Raw genomic sequence first — 25,458 nt, forward strand, 5'->3', positions numbered from 1 at the left:
AAAGTCTCTCATCTTCTTTTTGCTAATGACACTTTGATTTTTAATGAGCCTAATCAAGATCATCTTCGTTCTTTGAGAAGCCTTTTTGTTATGTTTTGAAGTTGTTTCGGGACTTAGAATCAACTTATCTAAATCTGAAATTGTTCCTGTGGGTTCCATTCAAATATTTCAGATCTGGCCAATATTTTGGGGTGTAAGGTATCTTTGTTGCCTTTGAAGTATCTTGGTCTTCCCTTGGGGGCCCCTCACTAATTTGTTATGATTTGGGATGGGGTGATTGAGTAGATCGAGAGGAGATTAGCTGGATGATGGAAAAACTTATATTTGTCTAAAGAGGGAAAAATAACCTTGATTAAAACAAGGTTAAAACCATGTTGTCTAATCTTCTTACATATTTTCTCTCTTTTCCCTTTGCTGGCAGAGGTGGCAAATAGGATTGAGAGGATTTTTCGGAACTTTTTGTGGTGAGGTAAAGGAGAGGATAAATAGTTTCATTTGGTTAGTTGGAAGAAGGTTTGTCAACCGGTTTCTTGTGGAGGTTTGGGGCTGCGAAATTTTAGGCTTTTTAACAAAGCACTTCTTTGGCTTTGGAGATATCATATTGAGAGAGATGCCTTATGGGAAAACGTTGTTGATGATAAATATGGGAGTGTGTGTGTGTGTGTGTTGGAGGGGGGGGGGGGGGGGGGGGGGGGGGGGGGGGGGGGGGGGGGGGTGTTTGTGTTCTAATGAAGTAAGAGGAGTGTATGGGGTGAGTTTGTGGAAAACCATTCGGATGGGTTGGGGGGAGTTTGTTAATCATTTTAAATTTAAGGTGGGGGATGGGACAAGGATACTTTCTTGGCATGATATTTGGTGTGGGGATTCAGCTCTCAAGATTGCTTTCCCTTCACTTTTTAGGATTGCTAGGGATCAAGATGCTGCAGTGGCTGATTCTTTTTCTTGTATGAATAATAATAATTTTCAATGGAATGTAGATTTTGTTAGAGATGTGAATGATTGGGAGGTGAATGTAGTTTCTGATTTTCCTTTTTTTAGGACTTTATAATTCGAAGATTGCCCAAGGAAGGGAGGATAGTTTGCTGTGAGTTCATGCAGGAAATTCCAGATTTTCGGTTAGTTCCTTTTATAAGGTGTTAACTTGTCATTGTGGCTATGATTACCCTTGGAAAATCATTTTCACATTAAAACTCTTAAACTGACCCCTTATATATACGCTCAACCCCATGCACTTTACGTGTATCTCATTCCTCTTCAAGCCTCAATGTAGTTTATGATTACCCAAAATCACATAGAGCACCTCTAGTCCACCAGTATCACTCATGTTTTCTCTCTCCTTCTAGTTCACGTGATCGATTTCATGCTAGAATATTGGATTAACGCTGTGAGATACGTAGCATGATCATACCCTTACACGTATGTATGGTAAACAACATGTCTTTTATAAAAATATTATGCATGTACACCCTCCATTGGAATTTGGAAGCCCCTTTATATACCCGAGTCATAAATATCATGCTTTTATGCATAAGTTTCGTGTTAGTTGCAGGACACGCATTAAATATTTTATGAAAATCCATGATTTATGTGAATATTTATGCATTAAATTATTTATGAAAAATCATAGTTTTATGGAAGGAGTTGTGCATCAAAATATTTATGAAAAATCATGATTTTATGTGAGGAAATATGTATCACAACATTTTACGAAAGAATGTAGAATTATAGAGAGATTTATGTTTAAGGATCTGTTAGCAATATTAGGGGCTAATATCTAGGAGATCTACAGCTAACAGATCAGTTTTTCTTATCCCATGATTTTAGGAGATTTGGTAGTCTGTTTCCAAATCTGTAGATATAAGTTTCCTGTTTTATAGATAGATGAGCATTATCATCTATATAAAGAGGGACCTGTAACCTTATTTTCGATATAGTGGAATCTTACTCTTTCTTTCCACAAACAAGATGGTATCAGAGCAATCTCTGAACCCTAATTCCCTCATATAACCAAATACGGGAAATGTGATTCAAGAGCTACCGTTTCCCAAATCACCTCCAATCAGGAAGCCATGGCTTCCAACAATGATAGTAACCTCATGCCCATTACAGGACACAAACTGAATGGGAACAACTATCTCCAATGGTCCCATTCCGTAATGATGTTCATATGCGGAAAGGGCAAAGATGATTATCTCACCGGAGATGCTGCCAAACCAAACAAGACGGATGAAAAGTTCAAAGTCTGGAATGCCGAGAATAATATGGTCATGTCATGGCTCATTAATTCCATGACAAATGACATTGGAGAAAACTTTCTTCTCTATGGAACAACAAAGGAGATTTGGGATGCTGCCAAGGAAATATATTCTAACAATGAGAATACATCGGAATTATTCGAGGTGGAAAGTGTTCTTCATGACTTCCGCCAAGGAGAATTAACAGTGACTCAATACTTCAACACTCTCAATCGGTATTGGCAGCAGCTAGACTTATTCGAGGAGCACAATTGGAGCTGTCCGAATGATGGAATCAGGTATAGACAAATAATTGAACGAAAAAGAATATACAAATTTTTGATTGGATTAAATAAGAACCTTGATGAAGTACGAGGAAGAATTTTAGGATCCAAACCACTACCAAATATCCGAGAAGCTTTTTCAGAAGTTCGGAGAGAGGAAAGTCGAAAGAAGATCATGATGGGATCTCAAGATTCTGTGACAAATCCTGAGAGTTCAGCACTTGTGGTGAGAGGGAATCCATCCAACAACAACAACGATCACAGACCAAAGAAAGGGCGACCATGGTGTGATCATCGTCGATGTCCTGGTCACACCAAGGACAACTGCTGGAAGATTCATGGCAAACCAGCAGATTGGAGGCCTTCCCGGTTTTCCAATGACAAAGAAGGACGAGGCAACCTTGCTTCCATGGATGAACAACCTCCACCCGAACCAACTCCCTTCAGCAAGGAACAGATAGAGATCTTGCAGAAAATGTTCAGCCAATCCTTGCCTGCACCAGCTCCCACTGTAGTTGGTACCGGATCCCTGGCACAAAAAGGTAATTTTTTAAGTGCTCTAAATGCTAACAAGGAGAGACTCAGTCCATGGATTATAGACTCAAGAGCTTCTGATCATATGACTGGAGATGAGAAGCTGTTTTCAACTTACACCCCATGCTATAAAAATTTAACTGTGCGAATAGCTGATGGTTCACTCTCAAAGGTGGCTGGTACAGGCTCGGTTCAAATTTCAGAGAACATCACTCTTGATTCCGTTCTACTTGTACCAAAATTAAATTGCAATTTACTGTCCGTTAGTAAACTCACTCGGGATCTCAACTGTGTTACTAAATTTGGCTCAAATCTGTGTATTTCAGGTCTTGGACTCGGGGAAGACGATTGGCAGTGCTAAGATGTGTTCGGGGCTCTATCTTCTAGAGGTTAATGATCCTCCTCAAGGAGCAATTCATCAATCAGATTGTTCAGTGTCCAGTAGTCCTGTTTCTTTGTCTGTGAGTCAGTCTAATAATGATAGTGCAATTATGTTATGGCACTATAGGTTAGGTCATCCAAATTTCTTGTATCTTGAGAAGTTGTTTCCTTCATTATTCCATAGTAAAAATCCAAATGAATTTCAATGTGAAATCTGTCAATTCTCTAAACATATTCGCAATTCTTATCCTAACAGATCCTACAAAGCATCTCAACCTTTTTCCATGATTCATAGTGATATATGGGGCCCTTCTAGGATAAAAAATGTTACTGGTTCTCGCTGGTTCATTTCATTTATTGATGATCACACTAGACTCACATGGGTATTCCTCATGAAAGAAAAATATGAGGCAAACCAGATCTTCAAAACCTTCAATACCATGATCCAAACACAATTCCAAGCAAAAATTCAAATTCTGAAAACTGACAATGCCAAAGAGTATTTCAATTCCAGCCTTAATGATTATCTCATGAGTCATGGTATTGTTCACCAAAGTTCCTGTGTTAACACTCCTTAGCAAAATGGTATTGCCGAAAGAAAAAACCGGCATCTTCTTGATGTGGCTCGGTCTCTTATGTTCTCTACCCATATACCCAAATATTTCTGGGGTGAAGCCATCCTTACTGCTGCATACCTCATAAATAGGATGCCATCTCGGATTCTTAACTTCCAGACTCCCTGTCAAATTCTCCTTCAGTCCTTTCCCACTACTCGTCTCATCTCCACCATCCCATTCAAAGTTTTCGGGTCTTCAGCTTTTGTCCATGTCCATCAACAACACCGGGACAAACTTGATCCTAGAGCTCATAAATGTATTTTCCTTGGGTACTCTCCAACTCAAAAAGGATATAAATGCTACTCACCGGTCACTAAACAATTCTATCACTCCATGGATGTCACCTTCTTTGAGCAACAACCTTATTTCCCCAAATCTGATATTCAAGGGGAGACTAATTTTATCCTAGAATATCAGCTTTGGGATATTGAAGAATCACCTCATGTCTCTCATAATTTTGACCAAACTTGCCCATCACTAAATCATGAATCACTTCCTCCTCAAAATCTCTCCCTTGAGTCTTCTTACTTCCTAGAACCTCGTACTCAAGATCAAGCCAACAATCCACCTCAAAATCTGGACACTATTCAATCAACAAAGAGTGATGAACTGATTACCTACTCAAGGAGGAGAAAGAACCAAAAGGAGATGGAACAACAAGCATCTCTTGAGCAAACCCAAGAGTCTGACTCAAGTCCTAGACCAAGTGAAGATCCACCAGGTAACACTAATCCTGAAACTAATGATGACAGTGGCCTTCCTATTGCTGTGAGAAAAGGGGTAAGTTCATGCACAAAACATCCGATATACACATTTGTGTCATATGAAGGATTGTCACCGAAGTTCAAAGTTTTTGTTGCCAACCTCGACAACATCCAAGTTCCTAATAATATACAAGAAGCTCTCGGCTCACCAGAATGGAAATCAGCAGTGTATGAAGAAATTCATGCACTAGAGAAAAATGGAACTTGGGAAATCTCTGACTTACCAACCGGGAAACGCCCAGTAGGCTGCAAATGGATCTTCACAGTAAAATATAATGAAGATGGGAGTGTTAATCGGTTCAAGGCACGGCTGGTTGCAAAGGGATTCACCCAATCATATGGAATCAATTATGAAGAGACATTTGCTCCTGTAGCCAAGTTAAACATAGTTCGGGTTTTATTATCTTTGGCTGCAAACCTTGACTGGCCTCTCCACCAACTAGATGTCAAGAATGCCTTTCTAAATGGGGACCTAACTGAAGAAGTGTACATGGAAATTCCCCCGGGATTTGAGACACAAACTACATGCAACAAGGTTTGTAAACTTAGGAGATCTCTATATGGGCTCAAGCAATCTCCAAGAGCTTGGTTTGAAAGATTCACAAAGGTAGTGAAGAAGCATGGCTACTCTCAATGTCAGATGGACCATACACTATTTGTTAAACACTCTTTTGCAGGAAAACTTGCTGTCCTCATAGTGTATGTGGATGACATAATCCTAACAGGAGACTATGAAGAGGAAATTTGCACCATCAAAAGTTTACTAGCTGCAGAATTTGAAATCAAGGACCTTGGGAATCTTAAATATTTCCTAGGTATGGAGATTGCAAGGTCAAGAAAGGGAATCTCTGTCTCACAGAGAAAATATGTCCTAGATCTCTTAAAAGAGACTGGAATGCTCGGGTGTAAGCCAGTAGATACTCCTATGGATCCAACTATCAAACTAGCAGCTAAGGAAAATTGTGCACCCGTGGACAAAGGAAGATACCAAAGATTAGTAGGTAAACTAATATACCTATCTCACACACGACCAGACATTGGATTTGCTGTTAGCATGGTAAGTCAGTTCATGAACAATCCAAATGAAGAACACATGGAAGCTGTGTATAGAATCCTGAGATACCTGAAACTAACAACAGGTAGAGGATTATTTTTTGAGAAGAACCAAAGAAGAGATATTGAAGTGTTCAGCGATGCAGATTGGGCAGGATCAGTACAAGACCAAAGATCAACTTCAAGATATTGCACTTTTGTGTGGGGAAATTTGGTCACTTGGAGAAGTAAGAAGCAGTCAGTGGTGTCAAGAAGCAGTGCAGAAGCTGAATTCCGGGCAATGGCACACGGTATTTGTGAGGGAATTTGGTTAAAAAGGGTGCTAAAGGAATTAAAAATTTCAGATGAAGAACCTATGAAAATGTTCTGTGATAATCAATCAGCAATCAGCATTGCCAAAAATCCAGTTCATCATGATAGAACAAAACATGTGGAAATTGATCGACATTTTATAAAGGAGAAGATAGAGGAAGGAATAATCAAGATGTTGTACCTGCCTACATATCTTAAGACAGCAGACATCCTTACCAAGGCTCTATCGAGAAAGGTGTTTGATGATCTGAGTTCCAAGCTGGGGTTAATTAATATTTACCGCCCAGCTTGAGGGGGAGTGTAGAATTATAGAGAGATTTATGTTTAAGGATCTGTTAGCAATATTAGGGGCTAATATCTAGGAGATCTACAGCTAACAGATCAGTTTTTCTTATCCCATGATTTTAGGAGATTTGGTAGTCTGTTACCAAATCTGTAGATATAAGTTTCCTGTTTTATAGCTTTCAGTTTTAGGTAGTTCTGATTTCCTTTCTAGATTAGCTGTAAATATCCCTAAAATAGATGAGAATTATCATCTATATAAAGAGGGACCTGTAACCTTATTTTCGATATAGTGGAATCTTATTCTTTCCTTCCACAAACAAGAGAATGCAATTTCATTTGAAATTTATGACATGACAAGTATGCAAGTATGATTATGATGAAGTATGAATGATAAGATACGTAACGGCCTATGTTATGATATGAAGATGGTACCATATGTTATGGGCATATTACATTGTCAGGTTGTACATGCTGGTAGTGCATCTAGTGTGTTTTTCTTATGTATGGATTCCACAACCCGTGGCCACAGGTGGAATCGGAATCTACTTAGATTCGCTAACCCTAACTCACAGGAGTCAACAATAGGTACCGGCCTATGACAAGTGAAAGATAGGTTTATGTTATTTACATATGTCTTTATGCGTATACATATTTTTCAAGAAACCTTATGTTTATTATGTTTACAGTATGATGTGTTGCTTATTGAGTATTCGATTCATTTTTTGTATGTTTTTATTTTTTAACCACCCCAAGTGATGATATTTATGAGGATGAGACTGTAGAACAACACTTCCCTGTCTCGCCTAGATAGTTTATGTCATGCTCAATTTTATGATTTAGGTGTGGTTTGAATAGTGAGATGAAATGAGATAGTTTTAGATGAAAGTTGAAAGTTGAATAAAATATTGTTAGAATATTATTTTTTAATATTATTATTATTTTGGAATTTAAAAAAATTAAATTGTTTATTATATTTTGTGTGGGAATTTCGGAAAGTTGTAATAATGAGATGAGATAAGATGAAATACTTTCGCTATCCAAACGGGGCCTTAAAGTTTAATAAGTTATTTTGATAAACACTTGAGACTTTATTGAATTTAAATAAGTGATTCCGCAGACTCTCTTTTGGATTTTAAGTATTTAATAAAGATTTTATTATAAGGAGTCTTTGTACATGGCGCTTCGTTAAGAAGAAAAAGTTTTTAAGTCAAAGTTTGGTAACACACCAGTTCCATAAAAATTCTAAAAATGACTTTATTGTGGGGAGCGGGGTGTTACATGCTGCCATATGGATAATGATTCCTTTGTGCTTGATGCGGTGCTTATCATTGGAGAGGAATGGAAAGTGCTTCGAAGACAGAGAACGCTTAATGGAAGAACTTGGGGGTTTTTTCTTTAGTACTTTGTATTTTTGGGCTAAGGCTCTTGTATTGAATGGTGATAATTTTCATGATTTGCTTTAGCCACTTTTTGCTTCTAGTGTGAATTTATTTCCTTTGTATATTTTCTATGTACTTGAGTTTTGCCTATTCATGGTAATAAAATTCTCTTATTAACTATATAAAAAAAAAATCATTCTTAGAAATAATACATGGTTACATTTTGATTGATTCCCCCAACTGCAGCGCAAAAGGAGAGAAGAAAAAACTTCCGCTGATAGCTCTCACTAACTCCAGATCTTGTCAATGGCGTAAATGAGAAATTTGATAACAAAAACCAAAGCAAAATCATCCAAAGCACATCCCCACTTAAAACTGTCCTCAAGGTCAATGGCTAAAGATGCAAAACAATGCCACAATGCAATGTGCTAAGGTGTTGCGTGATGCACAGTGCTCCATGCCACAGATGATAACGTAAAATAATATTAACTTACACAGAGAGAACTGACCTGTTCATTGGTATCATTGTACTTCTTCTCAGCTTCATTTTTTGACTCCTCAAGCATTGCCTTATCTACTTCCCACTTGGACTTCAATTTATTCTATAAAGCCCAAAAATAATAGGCATAATGACTTAGAAGTTAGGTGATGATGATGATGATGATGATAGCAAGAATCAATTTCATTAGAGAGTGAAATAAACTTTTGGGGCATGAAGTACTAATGGGACTGCTCACAAATTTAGCAGCAAAACATGGGAGGGAAGTTGCTTAGATAAAACCCACAATTCCATCGCAACACTGTTTTAACCTACTATTGGTCCAGGGACACCATCGGATTTATGTGCCCCATTAATGCAGCTGTTACACACCTATCCCTCTGAAATTTCTGCAGTATGTTTGCCAAACTTCAGAAAAAGGGCATGAGTTCATGTTGAATACATACTCATGATCTAGGGTCAGGATTACAATTCATCATTATAGAACTTGTAATGTTTTATGGTAATAATGCCATTAGTCTATTCATGCTTTGACTTAGGGTCAGCATTACAATTCATTGTGGACCTTGTAATGCTTTGAGTAACAAGGCCATGGGTCTATTCATGCTACATGTAAGGACCTAAAAAAACAGACAAATTCAGAGATGCAGAATAGAGTACAATTAGTTTTAAAATGACCAAGACAATGAACAATTCTTCAGACCTGAAGAAGCCAGGATAAATGGGTGGGGAGACCAACATGAGAATCCAAGACAGATGTGAACATCTAATGTAAGAAGACTGCCCAGTTCCAGTTCATAATCATTTCTCCAAATTTGAAAAAATACAAGTTAAAAAAAAAGGGAAAAAAACTAAAATGACCAAATAAAAAAACTACTTGAAATGCAAAACAAAAGCAGTACAGGACAGGAAGATACATTTTCACTTTTGTGTGCATCTGCCACTTTACGCAATTCAGATGCTTCCTCTTGGAGCGAAGCCAAGGTTTCTGATGTTGTTGTCAACTCCTGAATAGTCTCTGACAGGAGGATGACCTGTGCAAAATTGGAATGGTACCCAACAGCTGAGAAATGATGTTAGGATAATGAATTATATAGAGCACATATGCAATATGATTTTTAACTATTAATAAACTGTTAATTATAGGGTGGGCAACTAAAATAAATCTTTGAAACCAAACAGCAAACTAGAAATTAATCACAGGGATTATATACTACCATCTTTCCCCTACTACATGGCTTAGATCAATTTTGGGCTCCAGGAAGAATTCCTCTAGGGGCTGATCCCCACACCACAATTCATGTCAGAATCTAATCTTGTACCTATCTTCCACCTCATATATAATGGATCTTGAGAAACTTCCCCACTCTAATATTTGGAAGGAAGTCAATGCTTGTACCTTTGACCCCACTCTCTAATATATGGAAGGACTGCAATGCATGCACCTTTGAAGATCATGAGAGAATGGTGCTAGAGTTTAAAAGCTCTATGCTTAGATCTCTCTATAATTGGGCAACTGCCCACAAGAATACACGTTACTCTTCTTCTGTAGACTTTATGGAATCCTTCTCTCCTTATCCTTGATTAGGTGCTCTCTTTTGTATATTTCACGTGTACTTGGGTTGTGCTCCCAGTGCTTTTTATAAAATTTGGCATATTTACTTATTAAAAAGGTACTAAACGAACATGTATTTTAGTAACACTCACGAGGAAATGATTATTGCCAAAACATTCCAAACCTAGGCTTCAAAGAGCATCTCAACAAAAGTTTCCCAACATAAAAATAGAGCTTCACTGTTCTCCCACACAATCTATGAAACATAATGTCTACACAACATATACTAACATCTATCAATATTCCTAATGTATTGAAAATCTAAACGAGTAACCTGTCTTTCATAATTGGTCTGAGCGCCACGCCATCGCTGATGCTCCTTCTCCAAGTCTTCTTTTAAGACAGAAATCTGAATTTCCATTGCTAAAATTTGCGAACTATAAGCAAAGACGAAATGTGAGACACCATACCATAGGCAATCACCAAATATGTGGGTAAAAAAACACTGACGTTTTAACCGATGATTCTTCCTTTAGATTTTTTATTTCTGCCAAAGCAGACACAAGGCTCTCCTCTTTCTCTGCAGTTATAGAAGCTACTTCTTCAGACTTCAAACTAGATTCATATTCAAGTTCAGAAACCCTCTCTCTAAGGGAAAGAACTTCATCCTCTAGTGATTTCTTTAGTTTGTTTGCCTGTACACGATTGGAAAGGGAATAAGAAATAGCAGACAAATTAATACAAAAATTAAAAACAAGTGCATCGAAATTGACATAACACCAAAATACCTCAATCTTGAAGGTTTCATGGGCACTTTCCATCTGCTTTAATGCATCTTCATTCACCTGCGCAATGCTCTTATACTGCAAAAGTGCAATATGTACTTGACCAATTAGTTTACTTGGCAATAAAGATTTTTTTTTCTTTTGACGTGGAATTTCATCAAGACAGGGCTCCTCGGACCACCACTAGGGAGTAAACCCTGGATATAGGCCCCACCAAAACCGTATATCACGTAATCCAAGGGAACTCGTAGTGCAGAAACAAACTCAGGATGCCCAAGTCTATACCTTATTCCAAGGCCCCCCATTCCACCACCAGGATACACCCTAATGGGTACTAGGCAAGAAAGAAATTAAGCACTTCAAGGCGTAAAATAAGCACCTGTTGCATGTGATCCTTGTTAGCCTGTGCTTCCAATTTCAACTTTTCAATCTCTTCCTTTGCCATTCGTAATTCAGCAACAATCTAAAGTGAATTCAACCAAAAAGTCAAACAAAAATAACAGGTACATATTCCACTTTGAAGTATTCGACCAAAGATTTAGCAAACTGTCCAATGTTTCAAAGAACAATTATCTGGCAGTTGTTAAGTTAACTGGTCTTGATTTAATAAATTTTTTTATAAGTAGAATAAAGTTTAACAGAACAAGTAAATGGGCATAGCCCAAGTGCACAGGAAGTAAACCAAAGAGAACACCTAGTTACAAGTTAGGAGCTAGAAATGGATGAGAGAAAATCATGAAAACTAAGCCCATTAAATACAATAGCAGGAGCCCATGGGGATAAGGTATGGAAAAAGAAACGTCTAAGATCATCCAAAGAGCATTTTCAATCTTCAAAAGGCTTCTGGTTCCCACACTGTAGCAACTGAATGATGTACATCTCTGCACTCAATGGACATACATGTGTTTGGGCATAAGGCCCAGGGCATGTGGAGGTTTATCCACAATATGGGGACCATTGCTGTCTCAACAACCTTACGAAATATATATACAAACAAGACTGGCATCAAATGTCATTTAGACATTGCCAGAAAATGTTAACAATTGTTAGCTTTCTTTGCATCTTTACAAACATTTCCACGGCTAGGCAGACCAGAGGATTACTAAAGCCCAAAAGAATACCCAAAAAAAAAATAGATATAAAAAGTAAAGGTTTATATCATGAGTAGCAAAGGACAAAACATATATCATTTTTAAAAAAAAGTAGGACGAAATATAAAAGATGAAAGAGAAACAGATGCCTCAAATGAGACGGACTGGAGAACAAATTGATAGGAAAAATCCATTTTAAATTATAAGACGAAACATCAAATAAATTATTCAACAAGGTTCAACTTAGAACCAAACCCTCAAAGAAAAGTGAATAAAATTAAAAACAAATTACAAGTCAAAAGACAAATTAGCTAGAATGACCCACACTGACCTCCGTGCTCAAGAAAGACGAAGATTCACTTGCACCATCTATGTCAACATCCTGCATACGCAAACAAAACGAAAGAGAATAAAATTAAAAACAAAAATTGAAGTATGTTTCCAAGGAAACACCAAGATCTTTTCTTCAAACTTCAAATAATGCATTTTTGAAGCTGCCAATACTCTGCTTCTAGCATGCTAAACCTCAATTGAGTCCGCACCAATGACCTTGAACCATCGTACAAAACACTTACAACAAGGACCAGAATTCGAATACCATGGCCCTAAATATCGTCAATGTATCGGCTGAGATTCTAAAAATTAATAAGAATGTTTCAATAGTTAACCCTCTTCTCTTCCCCCCCCCCCCCCCCCCCCCCCCCCCCCCGGGAACCTTCCCAGAAGCCTCTTTCTTTTTTCAATCTTTTCAAAATACAAAAACAAAAAGAAAATGATTATGCAGTTGAAACGTGAAATACTAATGAAATTATATATAATCAAAGAATGGTATATATTTGAAGAGATCTAAGACAAAGTGATTCTGAAATTCACTTTATGTTGATAAGAATGTCTCAATAGTTAACACTCCCCCTCCCTCCCCCCGGTTTTCCCAGAACTCTCTTTGTTATTTTTATCCTTCAGAAAAAAAGAGACCTGATTCTACAGTTAAATAACTCACATCAAAAGTGCACAATACTAATGAAATTATATGCAATAAGAGAATGGTATGCATATGAAGAGCTCCAACATGGCTATCTCAATTATTTCCAACTCCCAAAATGCCTTTGTCAAGGGCATGCAAATTCATGATTCGGTTCGCGTTGCCAAGTTGATGATGACTGTGGTTGGGGATTCTTCTATTTATTGAAAAGGTGCAGCTTTGGAGAGAAATGGTGTAGGCTGTAGCGAGATTGCTCATTATATTTCTTCCATGTGCTTTTTGGTATGGGTGAACGGTATGCCATGAGGTTTTTCAGAAGTAGTTGAAGACTACAACACAGGGGACCACTTGTCCCCTTTACTTTTTGTTGTTATTGTGGAGGCGTCAAGTAGGATAAACTCTGATACGGTGCATGGGGTCTTCTGGCGAGGTTTTCATGTGGCTGCCAGGATAGAGTAGTGCTTCGTGTAGATGACACCATAATATTTTGTGAAGCCAACCAGGATCATATTTGCATTCTTATTTTTATGGTTTGAAGCTATCTCCAGTGGGAAGGTTAATTTGACAAAGTTGGAATAGCTCCGCGTTGTTACTATTTAGGTGGATACTCTTAATTGTAGAGTTTCAGCCTTACCCGTGACTTACCTTGGTCTTCCATCAGGAAACCCCTTCAAAGCAAAATTCATTCCAGATGGTATCATTGAAAAAATGGAACATCGCTTGACTGAGTGGAAGCAGTTATACTTGTCGAAGGATGGTAGAAGTGTATTGATTAAGAGCACGGTATCCAATTTGCCTATCTATTTTATCTCTCTCCACACTCTATGGGAGTTACCAACTGCTTATAGAAGATGCAACAAGATCTGTGGGGAGTAATGGGGGAGGAGCCTAAATTCCATTATGATCAAGTGGTACAAGCTGTGTTCGCCAGTTGCAGAAGGTCGGTGGCGTAACCAACAATTTTTCTTAGGGGGGCCAACTTTTCTATTGCACAAGATGTTTATGTAAAATGAAAAAATATTACAAAATCATAAAGCATATATAAAATTAAATCTCGATAATTTGCCAAATAACGTAGAAATAAAATTTTAAAAACACGACTTAATGTTTGTTTCAAATTTTTTACGACAATATTTCATAGAATAATATTCATCAATTATTATTTTTGTAAATATGAAATATTTAGAAATTGTTTTCTTCGTATAAACTATCAAGTGATCTTTTAGAATGCCATATTTCATTCTAATATCTAAGCTAGTTTATCAAACTTCATGTAAAATCTATCTATTTTGGTGTCACATTAAGCATAGAATACAACTGAGACCTTAAATAAACTTTTCTTTGCTCAATGAAGTTTAGAGGATAAAGCATCTCCACTATTTTTCATATAAATCATCAATATTAAATGGTCTTTCTGGTATTTTCACTTTGGATTCTATATTAAGAAACTTAATATTGTATAATAGAAAACTTTGGGGTCAATGTTAATATTTTATTATTTCTCCTAATCTTAGTTTTAATTTAATTTTTAGTGTGGCCACATCCTTGAAAATAGATAATATATAGAAATTATACAAAATCCAGGGGTTATAGAAAAAAATTAGAGAGACACATTTCTATATATATTGAAATTTTACAAAATTTTAGAAAGCATACGGGAATAAGGAAATTATAAATTTTTTTGCAGAGGCCAATTTCTATATACATGGAATTATGAATAAAATTTAGGGGCTATTTTGAATTTTGAAAAAAGTTTGGGGGGGCCATGATCCATATGTAGATCCGCACTGCAGAAGGTGGTTTAGGGGTGAGGAATTTAATTCTTCTCAACCGTGCTCTCATGGAGAACTGGATATAGTGCAACGCTTCTGAAAGAGAGCCGTTAGACAGTGCTAGTTGACACAAAGTAAGGAAGTTTGGAAGGAGATTGGCCTTCTCATGAGGTTAATAAGCCTTTTGGGATTGGTCTTTAGAAGAACATTAGAAGGTGTTGGAAAATAGATAATTGATTCCCTCAAACTTCTGTCTATTAGGAAACCTATATATTTGTATCTTTGACTTTCCTAGGATTATGGGATAACCGTTAAGGAATCCCTCTGATATAGAAATCTGTTTTAGGAAGGAAAGTTTCCTATTTATCTCCTCGTAATTAGCTCTGTAAATCAGCTAGTAATTGTATATATAGTCGTGTAAAGGCTACAATCACATCAATACAATTATTTCAATTTTTCCCAGATGGTATCAGAGCTATAGGCTCTTTTCTGGGATTCTTGGCCTTCATTGCCATGAATCAATATGTCTGAAATCACAGTATCCAATACTACGGCACAATCTAAGGAAGCTCTCTCACACTAGTCTGCAGGTCACCAGTCATCCAATGACCTGCAGAACATTCAGGCGGCATATAGGCTGAATGGGAAGAACTACTTGAAGTGGTCCCAATTTATTCGAACCTATTTGAAGGGAAAGGGAAAGCTTAGCCATCTCCTAGGGATTGGACCAAAGGAAGGAGATCCACGGTATGATGCATGGGACGAAGCAGATTCCATGATCACGTCATGGTTATGGAATTCGATGAACCCAGAGATTAGAGGCACTTGTATGTTTTTATCCACATCTAAAGAGATCTGGGATGCGGTTCGCCAGACGTATTCGAAGGCCTGTGATACAGCTCAAGTGTACGAGATCAAGGTCAAGACAGGTGCAGCTAGACAAAGCAGTAAAACTGTAACAAAATATGCCAACTTGCTAAAAATCTGTGGCCCGAACTTGATCATTACCGGTGCATAGAGACTAATGAAAAAGTGTTGAGAATGTTTGTGAATGGTAGTGAAAAAGTAATGAAAAAAAAATAATAGAATATTGAATAGTAGTAAAAAGTAGGTGACAAGTAATGAATAGTAGAAAAGTAGGTGAAAAGTAATAATAAAGTAAAGAATAGTAGTGAGAGTACTTGAAATACTCTCACTTGCCAAACTAGCCATAAATGCGCATCAGATGCTGCCATCTTGAAATTTTTTATTGAAAAGGATCGAGTCTACAACTTCCTTGCAGGACTCAACGTAGAGTTCGATCAAGTCAGGGTCCAGATTCTCGGCAAAGAAAAGGTACCATCTCTTAATGAGACTCTCTCTCTGATTCATGCTGAGGAAAGTCAGTGGCATTATGCTGGAACCCCAAGTTCTAGAAGGATCAGCCATGGTGACTAAACGGAGCAGCCACCAATACAAGAGAATGTGAAGGGAGATACTCGGGACGAGATAACAGAGATGCACTTTGGTGCACCTATTGCAAGAAACCATGGCATACTAAACAAAATTGCTGGAAGCTGAACGTTAAACCACCAAGCAAAGAATGGGGCTACCGAGGAGGACTGCAGAAGAATCCAAACCAAGCCTACTTCACCACGACTCAACCCACAAATCAGCGGAGTCAAGAAAAGTCCCAAAATCCGGTTGAGTTCAATAAGGAGGAGATCGAGAAATTCAGGGGACTTCTGGGATCGTTGGAGAAGCCTCCTGGTGCATGTTCTCTTGCACTATCAGGTAAGTTCTCTATTTATCGAGGATTAAATGTATCAGTTGAACCTATTAGGGATCTATGGGTTATTGACTCAGGAGCCACGGATCATATGACTCACTCTTCACTACATTTTAACACTTATACCCCATGCCTAAGCAATCGGAAAATAGCCGTTGTCGATGGTTCTCTCACTATAGTAGCCGGCCTAGGGGATATCCGTATCAATCCATCTCTTACACTAAAAAATGTTCTTCTTGTCCCCAAATTATCCACCAACCTAGTATCCATCCAAAAACTAACTCATGATATTAACTATAATGTGGTTTTCTATCCCTCTTACTGTGTATTTCAGGACCGGGATTGAACTTGCTAGGGAGAAGGACAGGCTCTACTATCTTGAGGAATTAGGCATATCGAATATTGTCAGGAATAAATTACCTCTGTCATTTTTATCATCATCCAATAAAGACACCATTTGGCTTCATCATTTTAGACCAGGGCATCCATCATTTGGAGTTTTAAAAACTATGTTTCCTTTATTGTTTAAAGGGCTGAATTCTGAACATTTTTATTGTGATGTGTGTGAGTTTGCAAAATGAAATCAGAGTAATCTTTTAGTATATTTCTGTACATGCTAGTGATCTCTATTTAAGATACAAGAGAAATATCAAAGAAGGAAAGAATTTCCTAAAATAAGAGCAAGAAATCTGCCTAACTGATTGACAGAAAACCAGAAACTTCCTAAACAATATCTACCATAAATTACTTCACATTTATCTCGATATCTACCCCATCTCCATATTTATCGGGATTTCCACACAAAACATAAATGTGTACCCTTTCCAATAAGTAATGAGAGAAGTTCAATTCCATTTTCTTTGATTCATAGTGATATATGGGGACCCTCCACAGTTCCAAATGTTTCATGTTCACGATGGTTTGTCTCTTTTATTGATGATTGCACTAGAGGCTCTCAGATCTTTCTCCTCAAAACCAAATTAGATGTAAGCAGTGTGCTCCCCAATTTTCATAACATGATTCAAAACCAGTTTGGTGTTAAAATCAAAAGATTTAGATTGGATAATGCACGGGATTATTTCAATCGCATCTTATCTCCTTACTTCCAAAAAGAAGATATTATCCATGAATCCTCTTGCATTAATACCCCACAACAAAATGGCATTGCTAAGAGGAAAAATGGTCATTTGCTAGCCACAACCCGAGCCTTCCTTTTCCATCAACATGTTCCAAAAACTTATTGGGGGGAGGCTGTGCTCACAGCTGCATATATAATCAACCAACTACCATCAAGGGTGCTAGGGTTTAAAATAACAATGGAGACACTTTCTCAGTTTTATCCCGATCTAAGAACAAAAAATCATCTCATCCCACGAATTTTTGGTTGCGCAGCCTTTGTTCATGTTCATAGCCATCAAAGAGGGAAATTAGATCCAAGAGCGGTTAAGTGTATTTTTGTGGGGTGTTCGTCAACCCAAAAGGAGTGCAAGTGTTATCATCCACCTACCAGGAAGTTTTTTGTCTCTATTGATGTCACCTTTGACGAGCAACACTCATACTTTACTCAACCTTATCTTCCGGGGGAGGCCTTGTCATTCATTGAAGATAAGGACAGAGATTTGTTTTTACTTGACTTACCATCGAACCCTTCAATTCGTCATACCTCAAACTCAACCCGAGTCAGTCCAATCCACTTCCATACCTGCAGAACCATCTCAATCTATGTCAATTCCTTCACCTAGACCCGTGACAAAGAATGATGAATCTTGGGACTCTATAAGATTTATGCAGGTTTATTCAAGACGAAGAGATCCGGACCCTAATCTTGAGCAAGTTCAAGCTTCAACTCCAGATCTTGAGAATGAGGTAAGCCCCGATATTTCTCCTCCATCAGCCCATGATCGTGACCTTCCTATTGCTATTAGAAAAGGCACAATGCACTAAACACCCATTGTACCCTTTAGCAAAGTTTGTGTCATTTAGAAAATTCTCACCATCACATAGGAGATTTCTAGTCAGCATAAATACTATTCCTATTCCTAATACTTTATCTGAGGCATTATCTAATGAGAATTGGAGAAATGCTATGAATGAAGAGATGCAGGCACTAGAAAAGAATCAAACATGGGAAATTTCTGACTTACCACCAGGGAAGAAAGCTGTGGGATGCAAGTGAGTGTTTACAATGAAGTACAAGTCAGATGGCTCCTTGGAAAGATAAAAGGCCAGACTCGTGGCAAAATAATACTCGCAGACCTATGGCGTTGACTATCAGAAGACATTTGCTCCAGTGGGTAAGATGAGTACGGTAAGAGTGCTGCTATCACTAGCTGCTAACTTTGACTGGTACTTAGAGCAATTTGATGTAAAAAACGCATTTCTTAATGGTGAGTTGGAGGAAATATACATGGATGTTCCTCCGGGCTTCAAGGGAAATCTGAGAAGCAATAAAGTTTGTAGATTGAAGAAACCATTCTATGGTTTTAAGCAATCACCAAGGGCTTGGTTTGGAAGGTTTACCAAAGTAATGCTTGCCACCGGATACAGACAGAGTCAAGGAGATCATACACTCTTTATTAAGCACTCAGATGTAGGGGCAGTCATGACTCTTTTGGTATATTTTGATGACATAATTGTGACAGGAAATGATGAGAAGGAGAAGGAAGCCTTGAGAAGGTGTCTAGTTAGAGAATTTGAAATAAAAGAACTTGGAAGACTGAAGTATTTTCTAGGAATTGAAGTAGCTCATTCTAGAGAAGGCATCTTTATTTCACAATAGAAATACGTAACCAATCTTCTAAGGGAGATAGGAAAGCTGGCGTGTAGACCCACCTCCACACCGATCGAGCCAAATCACAAACTTCGAGAGGCAAATGAAGATCCAGCCATAGACAGGGAAATGTACCAGAGACTGGTAGAAAAGCTTATATATCTTGCTCACACACAGCCATACATTACATATGCCGTGAGCATGGTTAGGCAATTTATGCACAGCCCGAGAGAAGTTCACCTACAAGCAATGTACTGGGTACTGCATTACCTAAAGGCCAATCATGGCAAAGGAATTCTATTTAGAAGAAACGTTGGATTGATTCTTGAAGCATACACTAATGCAGATTATGCAGGCTCACCCGTTGATAGGAGGTCCACTACGGGTTATTGCACTTTCCTTGGAGGCAATCTTGTGACCTAGAGGAGTAAGAAGTAGAATGTGGTAGCTAGATCGAGTGCGGAGGCAGAATTCAGGGCGATGGCTCAGGGAGTGTGTGAATTACTATGGCTCAAGATAATTCTAGAAGACCTTAGAATCAGATGGGAAGGACCAATGATGTTATTTTGTGACAACAAGCCGGCCATCAACATTGCTCACAATCTTGTTCAACGTGACAAAACGAAGCACATTGAAGTAGATAGACACTTCATAAAAGAGAAGTTGGATAGTGGATTTGTACTCCATATGTGTCAACTAATGACCAACTCGTAGATGTACTCACAAAAGGACTTAGCTGTGTAGCATTTCAAGGACTTATCTTCAAGATGGGAATGAAGGATGTATATTCACTAGCTTGAAGGGGAGTGTTGGAAAATAGATAATTGATTCCCTCAAACTTCTGTCTATTAGGAAACCTATATATTTGTATCTTTGACTTTCCTAGGATTATGGGATAACCGTTAAGAAATCCCACTGATATAGAAATCTATTTTAGGAAGTTTCCTATTTTATCTCCCTGTAATTAGCTTTGTAAATCAGCTATGTAATTGTATATATAGCCGTGTAAAGGCTACAATCACGTCAATACAATTGATTCAATTTTTCCCACACATTAGGGGGATTCTCCTGCTTGAACAGATTTATGGTGGGTGATGTCAAAAATCCATTCCTAGCATGATCTACGGAATGCAGATCAACACTAGAAAGATGCTTTCCCATTGTTATTCAGCAGTGCACATCTCAAGGATGCTTATATGGGGGATCATTGTCAACTCCCACGTGATTCTTAAGTGGGCACGCAATTCTTAAGTGGGCACTAATATTGTCAGAGAGGCTAATGACAGGGAGGTGGATATCTTCACGCCGTTCTTTAAACAGTTATATTTGAGTACAATGGGATGAAGTAGTGAAGACAAATTGGTTTGGGGTGTTAGTGAAGACAAACTATTATACACTCCTTGCTTATTGGTTTATATTCTAGAACAGTTATACATAACCTGTGGTTTATATGAGATAAATTGCATTGTCCATATAAGAAAGGAGTGTCCAAAGTAAAGTCTTTTTAAACAGGTTATGTATTCATGATGGCAGAACAAGGGTACCCTAAAGTGAATTTCTTGTTATGGACAGCGGCTTTAGAGAGCATTTGTATCTTGGACAACGCAAGGAAGTGGCAAGTTGTAGTGGTTGATTGGTGTTGTAGGTATAAGAAACGTTGGGAAACAGTAGATTATCTTCCACTCCATTGCGAGGTAGCTAGTATTTTATGGAAAATTATCTCTAACATGTATGGGATAGATTGGTTCATGTCATTTCAAGTGATGATCTCCTAACATGTTGGAAACGGCAATGTGGTGATCATAAAATGCAATTATGTAAAATCATAAACATAGAACACTTTTCACAACACTTTACACAACTATACTTTAAAATGTAAAATACCTTATAAAAGTAACATCACTTTACAAAAATATCCTCATTTTAAAACATAGTTGTGAAATGTTGTGTGGGTATCATTACTCGAAAAATGATAAACGCAACACTTTTCATGTCTATTTGGTGTGGTGCATATGGGGAGTGAGAGAAATGAGCATAGATTTGAGGATTGTGAGAAGTCATTATTGGACCACAAGTCATTCGTTCCCAACACTTGGACATTGGATTGTCTTACACAATACCGTTGCTTTCTATACTTTTGTTTTTTCACGATTTATCGTGTTCATTTCCTTTTGTTAGGTATATTTCTTGTATACTTCATGTGTACAAGGGTAACACCCTTTTTAATATAATAACATATATCATACTTACAAAGAATATAAATGTACCATCACAGCTTCTCTGTGATATAGTATATCATGAAAATACAGAAAAAAAAAATATATATATATATATATATATCATGGAAATCTACACTGGAAGCCAGAGTACACTCAAAACAAGAAAAACAATACAAAGCGCAAGGGAAAGAAAGAGCAAGCTATTGATGATAAAGTAATACTTGAAATAACAAGCACAGACCACGCAAAAAGGTGCAAACTTCTACCTTGGCATCTGAAGATTTGATTTTTCTCTCTAGATCAGACAGTTTCACCTGAGTGATCAAACCAAAGGAGTCAATGCAAGTAAATGATATGGGATGAAAGCACAAGCCAACTAAAAATTTCAATTAATAATACTAATAGAAACAATAGCAATAACACACTGTTATAATTCAGCGAGGTTTCAATATAAAAGAAAAGAAAAGGAGAAATAGATTACCTCAGCAACTACAGCTCTGGATTCAGCAGCTGCAACAGCACGCAAAGCAAGAGTTAACTCTTTTCCCATTTCTTCAACTTGTCTCATGGCATCTTTTATAGTCTGCTCGCGGTCTACTCTGAGGTTCTGAACATTGTCCCGCTCTTCTTGCAACTGTTTCTTAGCCTCGGCCCATTCTCTCTAAGAGAATATCATTTGAGATCATGAAGCAGTTAAATTTGATTCTTCATAGTATAGAACTTTGAATACGGACAAATTCTTCATTATTAAGAGACAACAATGAACACAAAAGAGTTGACATGCACAAAAAGAAGAACAAGAAGATAATGATCATTCCTAGTAACAACCATGCAATATATGTAATTGGAAATGCAAAGGTCACATCTATATAAAAAGAGCAGCTACTAGGTTTGGATGGTGAGATGAGAATTTTTGGTTTTATATGAAAGTTTAAAATATTATTTTTTAATATGATTATTGTTTTGGAATTTGAAAAAGTTGAATTGTTTATTATATTTAGTGTGGAAATTTGAAAAAATTGTAATGATGAGATGATAGGTGATGAGGATTTTATATCTCATCCCACTTGCCAAACCTAGTCGATTTCAAGAACTTATGGGAACAAACCTCAACTTGCTTTATGTGCTCCTCTTGTTTTCTCCTCTCAGAAGTTCTAGCCTCCTGCAGTTCCCAGGAAATAAAAATCATATAACCAAATGAAGCATCTGATACATCAACTATGGAAAAAAAAAAAAAAATCCAAGTTAAACAAGATGAGCTACCTCGTGAACTTCCTCGGCACCCTGTATAGTGTCCAAACTAGCCTGCATAAAATTATATGAGAACAATACCACAGCTGATGTAAAGTAAAAGTCCCAGTAACCCAACCTGCAGATGGTAGACCCTCTCTGACAAACCACGAACTTCATTACAAGCTCTCTTCTCCGCACTGACTAACATATCTTTTTCATGCTTAAAAACAGATACCTATTTGGTAACAAGATATTAGGGAGTATCATCATAGGAGAATCTCAACAGAAGAGCTGATGAAATAAACACCTCCATAGTAAGCTTTCGAGAAAGGTCCTCAGCAGCATTCAAAGATTCAGAACTTTCACGCAGCTTTCGTTGATGGTCAATTATTAATTGCGAGAACTCCACATTTCTGGCTAAAATGCCATTGCTTTCAATTCTCTGGTATGTTATGCATTGCATAAAACTCCACACATCAGTCATGACACGTTGCACCATGTCTAGAACATAAGAAATGGAACATAATCTATGGGAAATGGGGGCCTGGGCAAATGGAGAGAGAGGGAGAGGAAGAGAGAGAGAGAGAGAGAATGGTAAAATATATCAAACAGTGTTGGTGAAAGTGCTAGGCGCACTCAAGCGCAAACACCATCTAGAGCCTAGGATCAAAACACAAAGCACAAGCGCCGAAGCATGTGCCTAATTGAAGTAAAGCGCACATTTCTAAAAGTTGATGTAATAAAAAAAAAACACCCTATAATACAATAAAAAAATGTTTAAAAGGAAATTTCTTAAAGTATTATACAACATGAAAATCAAATAATCATTTAATTAATCATTTAATTACTTAAAATTTAAACATCGCATTTTATATAATTCTCCTCTGCTTTACTAAATACACCCCATCTATGATATTTGGTAGCCATAATCAAATTAAATCACATGGTTGAATCAAATATACCAGAAAAGGCCATGATCAAACAAGCTCACGAATTGTAAGTATTGACTTCCATCCTAACATAAGCAATCAAATATCAATACATCTAAAAGGCCAACTTGGACTATTATATCGTGTACAAAGCATATACATCACATATGGAAATATGTGGCGCCACGGTACATAAATGATCTTCAATATCAACTAAATGTTTACAAACATTTGTTTACATCATTTTCTAGTTCTTTAATTGAATGTTTATATTTCTTTTTTAAAACAAATTACAAAAGCATGCTTTTCTGCACTTTAAGCTCACACAAAAAGAACCAAAAAGGGGTTTTTTTTTTTTTTATATGCACTTGGCTTTTGGTAAGGGAAGTGCTTCAGCCTTGGTTTGTGCTTTTCTTAATGCAGTTTTACAAACACTGAGAATGAATGAGACATAACCATGGGGAATGGGGATCAAGGTGAATGGGCAGGAGGGAGACAGAGAGAATGTTCAAACAATATGATCACCTGATGCTCAAATTCCTTCATGAAGCTATCAAGTCTTTCTCTTGCAAAATTTGCTTCCAGAGCGAACTTGTCACACTCTGTGCGTAATGATATAATCTCAGTCCTACCAATAGGCAACAAATATTTAGAATTTGATCAAGATGTGGGGAGAGAATTCTGCAAACGATTCCAATCAAGATGGTTCCACTAAAGTTACATGATATAAGATTACACAATGAATATCAATTCACAGACATAACTAACGCAAGGTAGGTAGCATTCTATGTCTACGCCTTCATTCCACATGCCACAACAATCCCAATTCTAGATACCCTGGCTTAGACCATAAATGAAAATCGACCCCCCTTTAACTAGGATTAAGCCGTTGATATATTTATAACATCATCCCCGAAATAGAGCCAATGACTGGTCAAGGGAGAGAATCCAGCATCAAAGGCTCCCCCATGTTCAAACCATGCAATAGCATAATAAAAAAACTATAACAAAATAAAATAAAAAGTTCTTACTCCCTCCCACAATACATCTTTCATTTCAATGAAACAATTCCTAAAACGCCCTTATATAGGCCAAGAAAGATGGATTGAAATTAAGATATGAGAATTTGAATTTGAAAGAAAATCAGGTTAAATTAGGAGTAATTTGGAAAATGGATAAATCCTTTTTACTCCACAACTTTCATTGATTTTTGAACTATTAAAAAAATAAAGAAAACACGTCATCTACTTTGAGACAGTAGTAAATAAAATATGTATTATAAAACATCACATAGAATTCACTGGACTTAAAATTTTCAAGAATTTATATGAAGCATGACCTACACAACCCCCTTTCTCATGTTGCTCCACAACTAAGACTGGAAATTCCCAATCCCTGATTTTTAGGGATACCACTGCATCAATTAGGATTTTATTATTAGTTGACTACATTAATTTAGGAATAAAGAGATTCTGGAAAATTCCTGATATCTCTAAACTCATCACCTTCCCTCTTCTCCCAAACTCATCACGCTCAAGCTCGTCACTCTCTCTCTCTCTCTCTCTCTGTAGATGCTGCTGCTTTGGGCACCTTCTTAGCTCAGACAGTCATCAGCTCTGTTGTGACACACAGTCAAAGCTCGAGGCCATGAACAAAGTTATTAGGAGCTAGTGATGCAATGGTAATGGAAGTGGTAGAGTTAGAAAGACAGGGAGACACAACGGTAAGCTTGTGGGAGTTGGGGATCTTAGCTCTCCTCAGCAGCGATGTTTGTCCCATGTACCTTAATAACACAAAAAAGGGGAATTGTTGATACCCATAATTTAAGTTGACTGGTTCCCAAATTAGATGGATATGTGCTGGCACTTTTCCCTATGTGAAAGGCGTTTGGGTAGTCCATATAGCTACCCAAATCAATTCCTAGTAAACATAGTCAAAAATGTCTATTCCAGATCAGTTTGGCCCAGAACTTGGGCAAACTGGTTTTTAATTATTAAAAGAGTAATGTTATT

The 25,458-nt window shown here is 37.4% G+C and overlaps 1 protein-coding gene across 1 annotated transcript in view; it reads right to left on the bottom strand.

The window, feature by feature from the left end:
• The window catches only part of LOC121245027 (nuclear-pore anchor-like), an 83,870-nt gene that overhangs the window by 29,004 nt on the left and 29,408 nt on the right, over positions 1–25,458 (bottom strand). Inside the window, exons 21-34 of the mRNA XM_041143304.1 lie at positions 23,972–24,074; positions 22,825–22,959; positions 22,654–22,752; positions 22,548–22,589; positions 22,393–22,446; positions 21,766–21,945; positions 21,551–21,598; positions 12,105–12,155; positions 11,062–11,145; positions 10,686–10,760; positions 10,408–10,592; positions 10,232–10,334; positions 9,260–9,376; positions 8,353–8,445 (exon numbers count right to left, since the gene is read on the bottom strand). Of these exons, the coding sequence (XP_040999238.1) occupies positions 8,353–8,445; positions 9,260–9,376; positions 10,232–10,334; positions 10,408–10,592; positions 10,686–10,760; positions 11,062–11,145; positions 12,105–12,155; positions 21,551–21,598; positions 21,766–21,945; positions 22,393–22,446; positions 22,548–22,589; positions 22,654–22,752; positions 22,825–22,959; positions 23,972–24,074 (1,369 nt within the window). The remainder of the gene's footprint in view (positions 1–8,352; positions 8,446–9,259; positions 9,377–10,231; positions 10,335–10,407; positions 10,593–10,685; positions 10,761–11,061; positions 11,146–12,104; positions 12,156–21,550; positions 21,599–21,765; positions 21,946–22,392; positions 22,447–22,547; positions 22,590–22,653; positions 22,753–22,824; positions 22,960–23,971; positions 24,075–25,458) is intronic.

Source organism: Juglans microcarpa x Juglans regia, chromosome 8S (assembly GCF_004785595.1).
Source record: "Juglans microcarpa x Juglans regia isolate MS1-56 chromosome 8S, Jm3101_v1.0, whole genome shotgun sequence".
NCBI classification, from domain to species: domain Eukaryota; kingdom Viridiplantae; phylum Streptophyta; class Magnoliopsida; order Fagales; family Juglandaceae; genus Juglans; species Juglans microcarpa x Juglans regia.